The sequence below is a fragment of the Oryctolagus cuniculus genome, chromosome 17 (assembly GCF_051225735.1).
Source record: "Oryctolagus cuniculus isolate XC-2025 breed Fujian yellow rabbit chromosome 17, ASM5122573v1, whole genome shotgun sequence".
In the NCBI taxonomy this organism is placed as follows: Eukaryota; Metazoa; Chordata; class Mammalia; order Lagomorpha; family Leporidae; genus Oryctolagus; species Oryctolagus cuniculus.
The window spans coordinates 14,776,719-14,793,913 of NC_142883.1; the positions used below are offsets into that span (position 1 = coordinate 14,776,719).

At 49.3% G+C, this 17,195-nt stretch overlaps 1 protein-coding gene across 3 annotated transcripts; it reads right to left on the reverse strand.

The window, feature by feature from the left end:
* Window positions 1-968: 968 nt before the first annotated feature.
* LOC100355821 (intercellular adhesion molecule 5) lies at window positions 969-15,302 on the reverse strand. Of its 3 annotated transcripts, XM_008271701.5 has the most exons (8): window positions 15,053-15,302; window positions 8,386-8,482; window positions 5,944-6,210; window positions 4,763-5,083; window positions 4,229-4,507; window positions 3,589-3,858; window positions 2,402-2,644; window positions 969-2,223 (listed from the first exon to the last, which is right to left on the reverse strand). In XM_008271701.5, the coding sequence occupies exons 1-8, from the start codon at window positions 15,128-15,130 to the stop codon at window positions 2,018-2,020; spliced, it is 1,761 nt and encodes a 586-aa protein (XP_008269923.1). In that variant the 5' UTR covers window positions 15,131-15,302; the 3' UTR covers window positions 969-2,017. The 3 variants fall into 3 exon arrangements, with proteins under 3 accessions (XP_008269923.1, XP_008269924.1, XP_051681778.1); XM_008271702.4 differs by lacking the exon at window positions 8,386-8,482; XM_051825818.3 differs by lacking the exon at window positions 4,763-5,083.
* Between the last annotated feature and the right edge of the window lie 1,893 nt (window positions 15,303-17,195).

Genomic DNA, 17,195 nt, shown 5'->3' on the forward strand with positions numbered 1-17,195 from the left:
GGGAGTGAACCAGCGGATAGAAGACCTCTCTCTGTATAAGTTTACTTCTCAAATAAAATCTTTTTAAAAAAAAAAAAATTACAGGCAAAAGGAGATGCAAGCCTTGGCCAATTGTGGCACTCCTGTTTCTAATTCTGACCATTTAATATTTTTCCTAATTAGCCAGTCACAGAAAGACAAACCCTGTATGATTCCCTCATTGAGGTACTTCGGCTAATCAAATTTCTAAGTACTTGAGTCCCTGCCACACGTACCAGAGACCCAGGTTGACTTCCTGTCTCTTGGCTTCAGCCTGGCTCAGACCTGGCTGTCATGGGCATTTGGGGAGTGAACCAGACGATGGAAGTGCTTTCTCTCTGCCTTTCAAACAAAATTAAAATAATTTATTTTAAAAGAACTGATAAGGAGGGGCTGTCTGACCCCATTTTATGGATTCCTGGGGAAGGAAATGGAAGATTCTGAATCTACAAGAGGAAGAACCTTGCAAACCGGTTAATTCAAACTACTGAGCTCTAAGCACCATGATCCTGGAAACCCAAACAAGGAGTCCCATGCAGCCAGACCAAGCCCTGAGGAAGCTCCTTGTCCTTTCTCAGTCACAGCCGCTGACCTGGGGACCTGGGCCTGCAGAACCGCTTGGTTTGCTCTGTGACACAAAGGCACCACAGGCCAAGCCTCCAGCTCCCTCTCTTGGAAGTAGGAAGCTCAGATCCACTGTTCTCAGGTCAGGGTGCTGGGCCCCGGAGGGGTTGCAGACGTGTAACAATGCAGGCCTGGCACATTTCATCCTGCTCGACACCCCCCTCTCTTAGGCCGGCTTCCTTCCTTCCCCCAGTGCTCAGTTCTGGAGGGTGGGAAGCACACTACACTCGCATGGAAGGTCTGTCTCACTGTTGCTCTGCCCTTCAAGCAGATGAACATATTTTTTTAATACCTCAACAATGACACAAAAGAAAAATACATTCAGATTCAAAAGTAATCGTTTTTATTTTTACCACAGCCAACATTCCCATGAACATTTCATGACTGATTTGGGAGAAAAGAACAGATTTCATCCATCTTCATGCCTTCTCCACGGGTGAAGAAACTTCCAACAAGAGAAAGAAGCTGAATCAAAATCACCCGGGGGACACTGTCACAAGAGGATTCCTCTCATTTAAATAGTCTTTGATCAAATTACCTGCTTCTTTATGGAAAGGGTGAGTAGACGTTTGGAACTCCCACCCAAGAACCCATATAGGTAAAAAGAAAAAAAGGTCAAAAGTGAACTCGGAGATGATTGTAATCGTTTATGGAAAAGAATTGAGAGAAGTCTGGAGCCCTTAACCTATAAGGCCAAATTCAAGGAAGAACCCTCTTTCATTTCGGGGAGAGAATGCTAAGCTCTGACGCAGCGTGGAGTTTCTTGGGGTTTTTATCCCCCCCAAGGCCCACCGCTGACGCCTGAGCAGCCACAGACACTTGGTGTCCGCAAGCTCAGCTCTGCTTCTGGAGCTGGCATTCCAGAACCACAGGGCAGGGAGGCGAGAAGGCGGAAATGGACCCAGAGTTCTGGTTCTTATCCTTTAGGTTTGGTACTCGCCTCCTTCAAAGATCTGTTCTCAGGCTAAGAAAATGAGTTCTCAGTCACCAGGAAACCATGAGAAAAGAGTCGTTCTTCCATGATACTTCTGATGATCCCTTTAGTCTGGTGTTGGGAGAAAGTGGGAATGATGAGGTAAGGGAGGGATTTTTTTTTCTAATCTTAGAGTGAACTCATTAAGCACACAGCAGGATGCAAGAGACCACACTAGTTGAACACTGAGAGTGAGATCCCCAGTGAGCAGAGGAACTCAAAGGAGAACAGCGGGCTTATGGACTGGACACTAGGGACGTGGGGGCCTGAAACGCTGTTTCATGGGACAGCAGAACACGAAGTAACGTAGTCTCACATTCTGGTTCTTTCTCTTCCATCCACTCTTCCCTCGCTGGGAGACCACAGTAGTAGACGTCTTGTTCCACAAAGAGCCGTTCTGAGTCAACAATTACGTGGGCTGCACTTCTCTGCCTGCTGAGCAGCAAGCTGGCTCTCCTCCTCTTTGCCCTCTTTCGGCCTGTAGCGCAGTCTCCTCCTCTTTATTTTGCAGGGCCCGTAGTTCAGATACAGAGCGATGGTGATCACGCCCACTCCCAGGGCGGCAATAATGATAAGGAAGATGCTGGAGCTGATTCCTTCCTCCAGTCCTGTTCAAGCACAGACGACAAAGAATTTCGAGGGTTTGAGAACAATGACTCCGCCCCGACTCACCAAGCCCACTTCTCAGTCCCATCCTCCCCAGCCCAGTAACACCTTTCTCCCTTCCATGCTTGGATAAGGATCCCCAACCGCGGGAGACACCCAGCCTTGACCCGGCAGTATTACCTTCAACAACGATAGCAATGTCTTTGCTGACAGAACCCAGCTTGTTGGTGGCCGTGCAGCAGTAGATTCCAGTGTGGTTCTTGGCTGCCTTCTGTGGCACTTCTGGGTCGAAGATGATCCCATTCCAAGTACACACCAGGGCCGGGGTTGGATTTCCCTTCGGAACACAGGCAAGCACCTGCTCCATCCCTTCCACCCATGTCTGGTTGCTAGGGCAACTAGATTCTTCTAACCGTGGCTCATCTACAAAAAAGAAAGCCCCCCCCAACAAAGACCTAAGCTCAGTGTGCCATATTCCCTTCTCACCTTCATACTTGTCACCTCCTCCCTCAACCCAAATGCTGTTCCCCCCACACAACAACTCCTTTCCCCAAGGAAGGCCTATCAGCTCTCTGCCTCGAGCCAACCCTTATTTCTTCTCTTCCCTGTGTCCAAGGAGTCAGAGATACAGCCTAGGGCATCTTTAGGGATCAGACTAAATGCTAACACTGCTGTCAGTGGTGAACCTGGGCCCCTGCTTCCCATCTTTGCTGTTCCGAAGGTGAGGAGCTGGATAGGGGTGAATTCAAGAGAAGGATTTTTCTACTTTTCAAAACTTCCAGCTATTTTTTTTTTTTTTGACAGGCAGAGTGGACAGTGAGAGAGAGAGACAGAGAGAAAGGTCTTCCTTTTCCGTTGGTTCACCCTCCAATGGCCGCTGTGGCCAGCGCACCGGGCTGATCCGAAGCCAGGAGCCAGGTGCTTCTCCTGGTCTCCCATGGGGTGCAGGGCCCAAGCACCTGGGCCATCCTCCACTGCACTCCCTGGCCACAGCAGAGAGCTGGCCTGGAAGAGGGGCAACCGGGACAGAATCCGGCGCCCGGACCAGGACTAGAACCCGGTGTGCTGGCGCCGCAGTGAGCCGTGGCTCTGGCCCCAGCTATTACTTTCTATGCTCCCTTCAGTCTTTGGCCCACAATTAATATCACGTGACCACTTTAACCACGCCCCCACTCCCAATCTCCCCCTCAACTTTCTCCCCATTTACTTTCCGGGGAGGGAGGGGCAAGGAAAGTTTGAAGAGCTTTCATTTTATTGTCTCCTTTGATTTTTTTTTTAATGAGAAAAATGTGGCAATTCTGACAATGAAGCTACTGACCAAGAAGATCTCTAGAAATGGGAACTGAATAATCCAGACCTCTACTCACAGAACACATGCAGCTGGGTCACAGCGGTTTTAATCAATTGCCGACCTTGCACCTCCAAAAATGCCTCACAGGAGAAATTTCGGCCATCATCTTCTTCCCTGGCAGTAAGTAGAAGCCAGGCAGGATCCCCAGGGGCAGGGAGATCTGTGGCCCCCTGAAGTCGAATAGTAGGGCTGGGTGATGATAATACATGCCCTGAGCATGTGACATTAACATCTGTCCCTGCCAGTGGGTATGAATCTTCTATCTCCAGGACTGGTGGAGGGAAGCCTATAGGGAAAGGAAAAAGACACAAAACCCGTTTCTCAAGCTGGGAACACTTCTGTACTCTTGATGCTGGTGGTACCCTTGGATAGGCAGACAACAGGGGAAGGACTTTGGGCACCATTACTGCCTCTGTAAAAGCTCAATGGAAGGTGCAACAAGGTGTTTCGGAGATTTGAAAGTCTCATCTGGTAATGCCTTGCATCTCTGCTGGAAGAGTGTTTTCACACACGAGAAAGATGAAGTCTAACGTTCACTTGAGGGTGTACGTGGCGAATGTTACCAGGGATGTCAATGCTGGAACCACCCACTCATACTGGGTAGGTTTTCAATGGCAGAGGACCCACGTGGGGCACGAATGAAGCAGGTCACTTACTGTAGACGTGCACTGGTTGTCTTGTTTTCTGTTCCATCAGACCCAGAGCTACAAGGCAAGATAGCTCCAGCGCGCCAGTCTCCATGGCCCGAATGGTGGCATTGGCCCACGCCGTGTCACCCTCCCAGGAGAGGAAAGGGTTCAGTTCCTGATCACCCAGGAACATGTGGAACGTAACTTCTCCGGCTGGAAACACTCCAGCCAGCTCACAGCTCACAGTCTCTGCCACCCCAACTTCCAGAAGTGAAGAGCCCCAGATCTGGGGGCTCTCCGAGAATTCTGCCAAGACATGAGGAAAAGGAAAATGGGAGAACAGCCGTTATAAACCACGTATTGTGCAGGACCCGACAGTGCAGGAAGGGAGTGGAACTAAAAGGTCTGTCTTCCCCACAGTGAGTTTAAAGCCCAAGTAGAGGGGCAGCTCAATGACCCTGACACCCTCCCCCTAAACCCTGCAGGAACTTAATCCCAAAGGCCATGGCAAGATGAGATAAATGAGCCCAGGATTCCTTCCACAAGAGAGAGCTGACTCACCAAAGATCCGGAGTACTTTGATGGCTGAGCTGCCATTTAAAAGCCCTCCACCTTGTGAACTCAAATCCAGTTCTGCATGGCAGGAGAAGTTGCACCTGTCATTCTCCCTTTTTGCTCTGACACTGATGGTGACTTCGGCTCTTTGGGAGGCAAGAGCCAAGTTCAGAAAGTTCTTTCTGTGCAGTTCTTGATTACCCTGGAGAAGGGTAAGGGTGAGGTTCTCCAGGGGTGCCACACTGGGCACGTGGCACTTCACTGTAAAAGCTTCATCCACGGCCACCCATGCAGGCTGCAGCTCCAAGATCACCCGCTCTGGTGGCTCTTTAAGAGAAAAAGACAGGCCTTGTGCACAGAGAGCTGCCCACCTTCAGGAAGACCTGGCACAGCACAGGGAGCCTGTGGTGCTACATATCAGAAGGTGCTATCCCTAAACAAGCTGACTGGCAGCTTGCTACCACCCCTGCCCTAGATGGGGTGAGCCAGCCTGTTGGCTGCTTCTGCTACCACAGGTAGCCAGAGCCAGAGCCCAGAAATAGGACTGTGTGTGTGTGTGTGGGGGGGGTGTCCCTTGCTTTGTCACTGCCATTCTAGACAGCTTGTATTCAGGGGCATTTGCAGCTTATCAAGAACTTCTTAGCATCACACAAAACCTATACCCTAGCTAACCAAGTTTTTACCCCACAAACATCATACTTAGAGCCATATGTCTTCCAATGCCTGAAAGGCCCTTTCATCCATCCTCAATTCAAATCCCAATCATTCTGCAGGAGAGCTCAAGAGCCCCATGTGTCATGAAGACTTCTCTAACTGCCTCACGAAGATCCTCCTTTCTCCAACCATATTTAACTCTAAGAACTTGTAGCAAATAATTAGCACCAATTTTATTCTGGTTCGGGAATTACGAAGTTAGCATGATTAGTATTTGCTTTCTGTATGTGACCATATCTCAAGCGGAGATGTCTGGATGCTCTCTGTGGTCTGCTCCTAATGCAAAACCCAGAAGAAAGCTCCACCGAGGAAACTCGGAGTGTGACTGGCTCTAGAGTCACTACGGGGTGACAGGCATCTTTATTAAGGGCCCTTATCTCTCCCCTAAAAGAAGGCCCTCGAGTTTTCCCTCAGCAAGACACAGTCATGGCTCCCCACTCCTCCCTTCCTCCCCAGCCCTCAGTCCCACTCACTATATACAGTAATGCCAAGGCTTGTGTCTTTCTGGATCCCTGCACAAGAGAAGAAGCACTGCAGGACAGAATTCTCTGTGACATCCTCTAGGAGAAATTCCTTCCACTGGGGCCCTTTGTCCACCTGGGTTTTCTTCAACAAGGTCTCGATTCCGCCGGGCCCTGGTTCTGGACAGGTGGTGCTGCAGTTGACCATTAGGGGTTGTCCAAACTCCACTAGGGTCTGATTTGGCCAGAGAGAAACCTCAAATAGCTCCTCTGAGGACCCTGAAATAAACCACATGTGCCTAAGACTCTGGTGAGGGCTGTGAGACTCAATGCAGAGCCTATTCAAGCTAGTTATAGGTTAGGGAACAAGGAACCTGCCCTGGAGAAAAAAAGGTTCAAGGGACTGGACCAAAGCCAGATCTTTAATGAGCCAATAAGAGCTCTGATTTTTCCATTACTCCTTCTACCCATCTTCTTTCTTGGAATCTTGGTTTATGTATTAGTGTTACTATGGAAATTACAAATTGCTAAAAATCATGCCAAGGAAACCGTTCTCTTTCTAAACTTCCAGAATTCTTGGAAACTCCCCAGGACTGGCTGCTGAGGGCCCTTTTAGGGTTAGTAGACTCCTGAGAAAAAGTGTTTTACTACTTATACCTCAAAACAAGGTTCCTCTCAAATTATAATTCAGGACTGGCTTCACCAGAATCAGCTGTAATGCTTGTACAACAGCAAATCCCAACTCCATCTCAGATTGAATGATTATGAACTTCTCAAGTTGGGGGCTGGAAAATGTCCGGGAACAAAACAAGCCACCTGCCTAAAGGTGATTCCCGAGATCACTCATTTCCCATGGAACTTTCCACCTCTTCCAGGAAGAGACCATTCCATTTTGCTTTGGTGCTAGGGCAACTGATGTTTTTGAGTGATTTTTTACTTATTAGAAAAATTGCTGGTTTACTCCCCAAATGGCTGCAATGGCCAGGGCGGGGCCAGGCTGAAGCCAGGACCTTCCTCTGGGCCTCCCACGTGGGTGCAGGGGCCCAAGGACTTGAGCCATCTTCTGCTGGTTTCCTAGCCCATTAGCAGAGAGCAGGTTTGGAAGTGGAGCAGCCAGGATTTGAACCAGTGCCCATATGGGATGCTGGCATTGCAGGTGATGACTTAACCTGTTACACTACAACACTGACCCTTTGAATGCTTTTTTTTTTTTTTAATTTACTTGACAGATAGAGTTATAGACAGTGAGAGAGAGAGAGAGAGAGAGACAGAGAGAAAGGTCTTCCCTTCGTTGGTTCACTCCCCAAATGGCTGCCACAGCCAGAGCTATGCCAATCTGAAGCCAGGAGCCAGGTGCTTCCTCCTGGTTTCCCATGCGGGTGCAGGGGCCCAAGCACTTGGGCCATCCTCCACTGCACTCCCAGGCCACAGCAGAGAGCTGGACTGGAAGAGGAGCAACCAGGACAGAACATATGGGATGCTGGCACCACAGGTGGAGGATTAACCAAGTGAGCCATGGCGCCAGCCCTTGAGTGTTTTTATAAGTCCAGTCTGCTCGGGAAATCTCAGATGCAGGGAGAGCGATGGCCGATAGAATTTAGATGCCTGATGGCCTCCCTACAGTTACCCTGTACCTAGCCCACGTCCACCATTCACTGCTTCTCCCAAATACCAGTCCCCTCTGAGAATCACAGCTCATACAACAATGTTACCCACGAAGGTTCCAGTTCCTTTTTTGCCATCAGGAATGCTTACTCCTTGCAACTGAGCTATGGGCCCTGTCCTGTCAAGATCCTATTGTAGCTGGCGCCGCGGCTCACTAGGCTAATCCTCCGCCTGCAGCACCAGTACACCGGGTTCTAGTCCCGGTCGGGGCACCGGATTCTGTCCTGGTTGCCCCTCTTCCAGGCCAGCTCTCTGCTGTGGCCCGGGAGTGCAGTGGAGGATGGCCTGAGTGCTTGGGCCCTGCACCTGCATGGGAGACCAGGAGAAGCACCTGGCTCCTGGCTTCGGATCAGTGCAATGTGCTGGCTGCAGCGTGCCAGCCACGATGGCATTGGAGGGTGAACCAACGGTAAAGGAAGACCTTTGTCTCTCTCACTGTCCACTCTACCTGTCAAAAAAAAAAAAAAAAAAGAAAAGATTCTATTGTAGTCTGTCATAACATCAAAGATGGCAACAAAGAGGTGAAAATATTCTTGAAAGGGGAAAGAAAGGATCGCCTTGGGATAGCAGGGAGCCAAGCAGAGAAGGCCCATTTCCTAAGGAGAGTTCTGATGATCTACTGATTTTACATCCCAAATAAAGCCAGAGGTACTTAAGTGTCTCCTAGTGACCCAAGAAGCAGGTGTCTGAGGGGTCACTGCACTCAGGACTTCCCAGCTCCTTCCTCAGTGACCCAGCCACCTGCATCCTGGCACATCCTGGCTAAAGAAACTCCCCAAATAGCCTCACCTGGGCGAGGGAGGGAGGCCAGCCGGCCCCAGACACCAAACAGAATGTACATCTTCAGGAGAAAGACCAAAGTCTGGAGATAAAGGAAGGTGCAGTTCTGGAGAAAATGACAAAAGCTTATTACAAGTCAGTCAGCCCCGTTCCTGACCTCACAGAGCCTGGAGAAACTAGCGAGACCATCAGCAGCACGGGTGTACTAGAACTTCAAGAGGATGGGGGAAAGTATGAGGGATAATGAGGGGATTTCTGATGAGCAAGATTCCTGTTCAAGCTTGTATTATAGCTATCCTTTTCCTAGTTTGCCTCCATCTCTTATTCTGAGCTAACAGGAGGGTGTTAACATGGAAACATGAAAGTAGAGTGGAGAGAATGAAATTTGGCCATGTTTTCCTGGCACTGTCCAGTGGAAAATGATCGTGACTCAAGAGGACATGGCCACTAGAATCCTGTTCTCTGATGTGAGAGAGAAATGTTTCATCTGGCCTCACTCTTCAGGACTTCTATGAACTAACCCTCAAGTCCTCTATTTCTTTTTTGTTCATTTGTTTTAAAGATTTATTTATTTATTTGAAAGGCAGAGTTACACAGAGGGAGAGAGGGAGATCTTCCATCCTCTGGCCCTCTCCCCAAATGACAACAGGCTCCCTCTGGGCCTCCCACATGGATGCAAGGCCCCAAGGCTCTGGGCCCTCCTCCAGCAGGCATGCCAGGCACTCCAGCAGACAGCTGGATGGGCAGTGGAGCAGCCGAGACTCTAACTGGAGCCCATATGGGATGCTGGCATCACAGCCGGTGGCTTAACCTGCTACGCCACAATGCTGGCCCCACATCACCTGTTTCTGACTGCCCCATGTTCACCACACACACTTTGGATTATTACTTTGACTGGATTAAACCTTAAGTATTCACTTCTCTGTTCACCACCTGCTCGTGCGTTTTTCTTTCAAAACCCTCCTGAAGCTGATTTTTTCTAAGAATGGTTCCTGACTGGCCTTGCCCCACTTGACTTACTATGTCACTATCACTATCCTAGTAATTCCTTGAGAACAAGAAGCTATAATTTCTGTATCTTGTATTTCCAGCACCTAGCACACTGCCTAGGATATTGTAGTATTCCATAAATGAAGAACTACCTTCTAATTTCATGTTTGGATTTTCAAACACTGAATTATATATACGTCTACCTTCTATGCTGGTCTGGAAGAGTTTTGTCTTGTTTTTGGTCTTTTATACATCCATAGCCTAATAGGCATTTAAAAATTTATACTCCCCAGTGTAATATCTTGAGAGGTTATAAAGCTTATTCCTTATGAGAGCATTTTTCAAAACTTTTTGGAAATAACTTAGAACTGGCTTTTAAGCTATGCAATAAAACTCATTCTCTTTCTTAAACTATCCTATTACTTTTTGAGCAAAAATGACATTACTCAGTCACCTGACCTGCCAAACTTAACTCTAGTGACTTTAATCTCTTTCCCAAGAAAAATCTGTTATTGAAGATATTCTAAATAAAGCGCCCAGTCTCTAAAGAAATCTTCAAGACCCAAGTTTTGAGTAACAACAAGTCTGCTGAAAAAGTGCGAACATCCCAAGTGGACCCGCTTACATTCCTTCTGCAAACAATTGTTGAACACCTACAGCATGCCAAGCTCTTGGTAAGGTGTTGAAGATGCAGAATTTTGGACTGTGATATCATAATTCCTGAATATCCACTGGAAAACAAATGTACATTAAAAATAATACTCTGCGTAGGGGCTGGTGCTGTGGCATAGCAGATAAAGCTGCTGCCTGCAGTGCTGGCATCCCATACGGGCACCAGTTCTAGTCCCAGCTATTCCACTTCAAATCCAGCTCTCTGCTGTGGCCTGGGAATGCAGTAGAAGATGGCCCAAGTCCTTGGGCCCCTGTACTCACGTACGAGACCTGGAAGAAGCTCCTGGCTCCTGGCTTCAGATCAGTGTAGCTCCGGCCATTACGGCTATTTGGGGAGTGAACCAGCAGATGGAAGACCCCTCTCTCTGTCTCTACCTCTCTCTGTAATTCTGTCTTGCCAATAAATAATACATCTTTAAAAAAATACTCTGTGCTAAGTGTTGTTATAAAAATGGAGACTAAAGTGAGGATTAAATGAGTTAAGTATATCAATAACAATGGCAGTATTCTAAGTATTTTTTCATGCCTTAGATAAGCGTTATAAAATATCAATTACTCATATCTTATTTTTGAAATTGCATGGGAGGGGCCGGCGCTGTGGCGCAGCAGGTTAATGCCCTGGCCTGAAGCGCCGGCATCCCATATGGGCGCTTTCCGGCATCCCAAGTGGCTGCTCCACTTCTCATCCGGCTCTCTGCTATGGCCTGGGAAAGCAGTGTAAGATGGCCCATGTCCTTGGGCCCTGCACCCATGCGGGAAACCCGGAGGAAGCGCCTGGCTCCTGGCTTCAGATAGGCGCAGCTCTGGTCAATGCGGCCAACTGGGGCCATCTGATAGAGGACCTCTCTCTATTTCTGTCTCTCCTCTCTCTGTGTAACTCTGACTTTAAAGAAAAAAAAATAAATTGCATGGGAAGAACAATGGAAAATGGCTCCCCTATTACCCAAAGGGTGCACAGCATTCATTTACTTATATAAATATCAGTCACATTAATTCTTTAAACAATTATTTATTTTGAAAGAGTTACAGAGAGAAAGGGAGACAGAGAGAGCGCTTCATCCACTGACTCACTCCCCAGATGGCCACAACAGCTAGGACTGGGCCAGGCTGAAACAGGAGCATCATTCAGGTTTCCCAGGTGGGTGGCAGGAGCCAAGCACTTGGGCCATCCTCTGCTGCTTCTCCCAGGCCACTAGCAGGGAGCTGGATTGCAAGTGGAGCAGCTGGGACTCGAACCAGCACCTATATGGGATGCCACTGTAACAGGCAGTGGTTTTACCCGCTATGCCACAATGCCAGCCCCAATCACACTAATTTGTGCATTATATAACCCAAATTATCTAAGTCTGAGGGCAAAGTGCTTCCTTCAGAACAGCTATTCCAGGGCTAGGCACTCTACTGACCTAGATCTCATTTCAGTAACTTTTTCAATCACATCTTGTCTAATAATTTCTAACATATACTACTTTCCAGGCACTGAACTTTCATTATTTTCTTTCACTATCTCTCACCAATTCTATGATTATCCCCAATTTTACAGGTGAATAGACGTAAGCTGAGAGACTCAGATCATGTAACTAGTAACTAATAATCTTGGCTTCAGCCAAGATTCAAACACAGGCAATTGGACTGTATTGCAATGCTCTTAATCTTTAACTATTTCTCTATATTCCATGAATCCAGACGGGTTGTGCTGTTATGGTGCTATAGTGTCACAAAAAATTCCCCAGAGGTTGAGCCAAGAGCCCCTTCTGTTTTATTACTCTCTCCTCAGTTTGCTGACGTCAGCCTCTTCTGGAAGGTCCGACCTTGTTATGAACTTATTTCAGACTATGTTCTGTTCTTAAGAGTCTTAGCTAAAACAAAATTTCCAAGTTTTGATCAGTTTAAGCCACACTGGCTGTTTTTCTTCTTGCAGTTGCTAATTTGTATTCATATACAGCAACAGTCACATACTCATACTGACACCTACTTCTAAGCTGATTTGTGCCCTGGCTCCACTATCCTCACCCCTCTGATCTTGCATCCTTGTTTTAAGAGACAGATCAAGAGATTCTAGAACATGAGATTTTTTAAAAATACTTATTTGAAAGGCAGAGTGACTGGAGGAAGGGGAGACAGAGCTCTTCAGTCTGCTGGTTCATTGCCCCAGATGGCCACAATGCCCTGAAGCCAGGAGCCAGGAACTCCATCCTGGTCTCCCACATGGAAGCAGGGGCCCAAGCACTTGGGTCATCCTCCGCTGCTCTCCCAGGCACATTAGCAGGGAACTGGATCAGAAGTGGAGCAGCCAGGGCTCAAACCTGGCACTCCCATATGGGATGTGCATCACAAGTGGCCAGTTAAACTGCTGGGCCCCCTAGGACATTAGACGTTCACACCCATTTGTTAAGGAGAAAGAAAGCAGCATTCCTGAGGGGAACGTATTTTTACTTTTGTTGTTGTTGTTGTTAAAGATTTATTTATTTATTTGAAAGTCAGAGTCACACAGAGGAGAAGAGGCAGAGAGAAATAGGTCTTCCATCCACCAGCCCACTCCCCAATTGGCCACAATAGCTGGAGCTGTGCTAATCCCAAACCAGGAGCCAGGAGCCTCCTCCAGGTCTCCCACGTGGGGGTAGGGGCCCAAGCACCCAGGCCACAGCAGAGAGCCGGTTCGGAAGCAGAGCAGCCAGGTCTCGAACCAGCGCCCATATGGGATGTCGGCACTGCAGGTGGCAGCCTCACCTGCTATGTCACAGTGCCAGACCCTATTTTTACATTTTTTTTTAATTTGACAGACAGTGAGAGAGAGAGACAGATAGACAAGGGCTTCCTTCCGTTGGTTCACCCCCCAAATGGCCGCTACAGCTGGCGCTGCGCCGATCTGAAGCCAGGAGCCAGGTGCTTCCTCCTGGTCTCCCATGCGGGTGCAGGGCCCAAGCACTTGGGCCATCCTCCACTGCCTTCCCGGGCCACAGCAGAGAGCTGGACTGGAAGAGGAGCAACCAGGACTAGAACCTGTCGCCCATATGGGATGCCGGCATTGCTGGCAGAGGATTAACCAAGTGAGCCATGGTGCCGGCCCCTATTTTTAAAAAATTTTGGGGACTGGTGCTCTGCCGTAGCAGGTAAAGCTGCCACCTGCAGTGCTGGCATCCCACATAGGCACCAGTCTGAGTCCTAGCTGCTCCACTTCCAATACAGCTCTCTGCTATGGCCTGGGAAAGCAGTAGAGGATGGCCCAAGTCTTTGGGCCCTTGCACCCAAGCCGGAGACCTGGAAGAGGCTCCTGGCTTCTGATTGGTGCAGCTCCGGCCCTTGTGGCCAAATGGGGAGTGAACCAGCAGACGGAAGCCCTCTCTTTCTCTCTCTGCCCCTCCTTCTCTCTCTGTGTAACTCTGACTTTCAAATAAATAAATAAATCTTTTTTTTATTTTGGGAATAGGAATCCCATTTTATAATTTTTTTATTTTATTTATTTATTTTTTGACAGGCAGAGTGGATAGTGAGAGAGAGAGAGAGAGAGAGAAGGGTCTTCCTTTGCCGTTGGTTCACCCTCCAATGGCTACCGCGGCCAGTGCACCACACTGATCCAAAGCCAGGAGCCAGGTGCTTCTCCTGGTCTCCCATGTGGGTGCAGGGCCCAAGCACCTGGGCCATCCTCCACTGCACTCCCTGGCCATAGCAGAGAGCTGGCCTGGAAGAGGGGCAACCGGGACAGAATCCGGCGCCCCGACCGGGACTAGAACCCGGTGTGCCGGCGCCGCAAGGCGGAGGATTAACCTAGTGAGCCGCGGCGCCGGCATAAATAAATTAAAAATCATGTTTTTCTCTTGTTTATATAATCTGTAGGGTATATCCCATAAAGGTTTACACTCGGAAAATAAAAGTCTGGGGCTGGCGTTGTGGTGCAGCAGGTTAAGCTGCTGCCTGCGACACTGGCAAATCACATCTGAGTGCAGGCTGGAGTCCCGGCTGCTCCGCTTACGGGCCAGCTCCTTGCTCATGTGCCTGGGAAGACAGCGAGGATGGCCTAAGTCCTTGGGTCCCTGCACCTGGGAGACGAGGACAGAGCTGGGTTCCTAGCTCTTAGCCTCACTGGGATCATTTGGAGAGTGGACCTCACTCTGCCTTTCAAATAAATAAAATACATCTTTTTAAAAAGAAATCGAGGTCTGCTTCCCAGTCAATGTGTGTTGGGGGGGGGGGGCAGCACATAGGGAGTGGGGGGCTGATGGCAGGAGACGGGTAGGCAGTAAGAGGGGTCAAACATGAGATGGCTTCGGCTGCCCAGCAGGCACTGGACTTGGGGTCCAAGTCTGGGATTCTCACCTTCCATTTCTAGGCAAGGGTTTCTTGCAGTACTTTACGAACTGTTCCACCCTTCGCACTGACTTTTCCCTCTGCCTGGAATTCGCTTCCTCCTCCTCCACCCACTTCCACTTATGTCGGCAGTGAGCCCCCCCCCCCCGCCCCCCCCCCGGTGGCCACCAGCTTCTCCACCCTGCATGGCCGGCGCGTCCCCAGCACACCCTCCCTGGGGGACATCTTGTCTGTGTCGCCCGGCGCCATCTTGCTCGGTCGTTAGTACTTAGCAAGGCCTGTCGAGGCGTCAGGCTTTCCCCTGGGCTGTAGGCACCAGGAAGGCAGAGCCGTTTGCTTTTATAGTGAATAGAATAGAGGGGATCCCGCGCGCCCAGAACCCTTGTGGGCGATCAGTGCCTACGGATGAGTGAAGAAATGAACGAAGATAAAATATGTACAAATTGTTCGCGTGAGGGCCGCGGCGTGCCATGCGGATACAGGGCCGAAGGCCGGGAAGGAGTTGCTGTCTACGCCGGGAGAGGGGTCTGTGCGTGATGTGGCCGTAAAAGGCTTTTAAAGGCGGATCGTACTTAAAACATTTAAAAATGTGTGTGGGGAAAATACTTCAACGATCGTTCCTCGCGGGGTCCGGCCCAGTAAAACGTGACGAAACGCGGCTCAAGCCGGAAGAGAAACTGCGGGAACACAGCAAGACTGAACTCCTCACCCGGCAGCGGCCATCAGCGTGCTCCTGGCCTCCGCAGGACCGTTCCCGGCTGGTCCGGCCACCGCTCCTCGGGGTCATCGGTCGCCTCTCCAGCTCTGCGCTCAGGCGTCCGCCACGCGTTCACACTCTCAGACCGTTAACAGCACTGCCAGGTGGCGGCGCGCAACGACGCTCCTGGCGGGATGATATCCTGATCTGCCCAGAAACTGGTGACGTACGTGCGAAATATCGACAGGGTTGGCTGAGATAAGTGGGATGCTCAAGGATGTAAACCGACAGGAGGGATGTGCCGGGAAGAAAGAGGCTGGGGGCACCTTAATTCTAGATGGCAGAGAGCACAGATATGACTCGAGATAATCATTACTAAGGAAAATAAAACTCACATAAAAGGAAACAGTGTTGTTATAGCAAATAATGGCTCTGTAAGAAAAACTAGAGATTGTCCACCCCTGTGCCTATTTGTCTAGTGGTGCTGCCTGAACACGTGATACATCCTCCTGCAGTGATCTGCGCGTGCGCAACCACTTTCCCGCCTTGGCAAGCGTGCCTCGTGTGGTCTCATGCCCCGGTCGGTTACTCCCTCAGAATTCCAGAACCATTTATAGTTGTTTCCGGGCTGACTTAGGATAGGTTTCATGGCGGGGTTGGGGGAAGGTTGGCAATAGTACAGAAGACATTTTTTCCCTTCCATCGCTGTGGCGCAGGCCAGTTAAGCTGCCGCACACAACACCAGCATCCCGCATGGGCGCTGGTTGGAGTCCCAGCTGAGCATCTGGGGAAACTGCAGAAGATGGCCAAGTGCTTGGGCTCCTGCACCCATGTGGGAGTCTGGATGAAGCTCGTGAAGATTTATGTTGCAGCATACATGGGATATTCGGAGTGGGTGGAGTTTGGGGAAGGCTTTGAGTTAGGGCTGTTTCCTTGCCCTTCTTTGGAACTCTCCAAGTGTCATGGTGTCAGGTTCATGGTGAAAGTAGGAGTGTCAGCCATGGCAATTTTATCATAGTGACATTGTAATTAGCGAAAGGTAATTTTATTATAATGACGTTGTAATTAGCTAAAGGTAATTTTATTATAATGACGTTGTAATGAGCTAAAGGTCATCACAGAGATGCGATGGACAGCCATATTGGTTCTTTTTGGCTAGTTCTAAGTGGTGGTTTCATGACAGCTGCAGTTTCTGATGCACAGGGTGTGGGGTGTTGGGCAGTGCAAGACAAGGCTACGAATGAAGCTGCAGGGAGGGGCTGCTGACCTCAGCGTGCCCTTGCCAGCTATGTCTTTGCTTACATGCAGGGAATTCTTTGCTGTCTAGTGGGGTTTAACCATTAACCACATCTATGGATGAGGGAATAGATTTAGAGAGTTCTCACTGTTCTTATATGGGGGTGGCAGGCGGCAGGGGAATTATTGGCAATTTTAGTTTCCAAACCTTAAAACTGTATTTCTTGCCCTAAAAGAATGTTGTATCCATCCATATATTTGGTTTCAGTGGTAAGTGAGTATCTCCTTTTCCCTGGGCTAACTCCGGGCCAGCTAGGGTAGCTGACAGAGACAGACAGAGCTCCAGTCCACTGGTTCACTCCCCAAATGCTGACAAGAGTTAGGGCTGGGCCGGGTCCAAACCAGGAAGCTTAATCTGGGTCTCATGTGTGGGTGGAAGGGACCCGACTAGTTGAACCATTGCCTGCTGCCTCCCAGGGTACACATTAGTAGGAAGCAAGAATTGGGAGTGGAGCTGAAGCTCAAACCCAGACATTCCCATGTGGGATGCAGGCATCCTAGCTGGTGTGAGAACTCTTAGCTTTTTTATTGTTTTATTTTAAAGGAGAGAGAGAGAGAGAGAGAGAGAGAGAGAGAGAGAGATCTTCCATCTGCTGGTTCATTCCCCAAATGCCTGCCTGCAACAGCCAGGGCTGGGCCAGGCCAAAGTCACAAGCCAGAAATTCAATCCAGGTCTCTCAAGTGAGTGGCAGGGACCCAAGTACTTGAACCATCACCTGGCCTTCCCCCCTCCCCACCCTACCAGGGTGCAAATTAGTAGAAAGTTGGAATTTGGAGTATAACTGGGGACTTAAACCCAAGCACTTTGACACTGGATGTGAGCATCCCAAGCCACATCTGAACTGCTGTGCCAGACACT

Bases quoted from the DNA above. Each gene is read 5' to 3' on its own strand.
- LOC100355821 (XM_008271701.5), bottom strand. From the start codon at position 15,130: ATGACCCCGAGGAGCGGTGGCCGGACCAGCCGGGAACGGTCCTGCGGA. The intron at 4,508-4,762 runs GTGAGTCAGCTC...ATGTCTTGGCAG, and splicing joins CAAAGTACTCCGGATCTTTG to AATTCTCGGAGAGCCCCCAG. The intron at 3,859-4,228 runs GTAAGTGACCTG...CTTTCCCTATAG, and splicing joins ACAACCAGTGCACGTCTACA to GCTTCCCTCCACCAGTCCTG.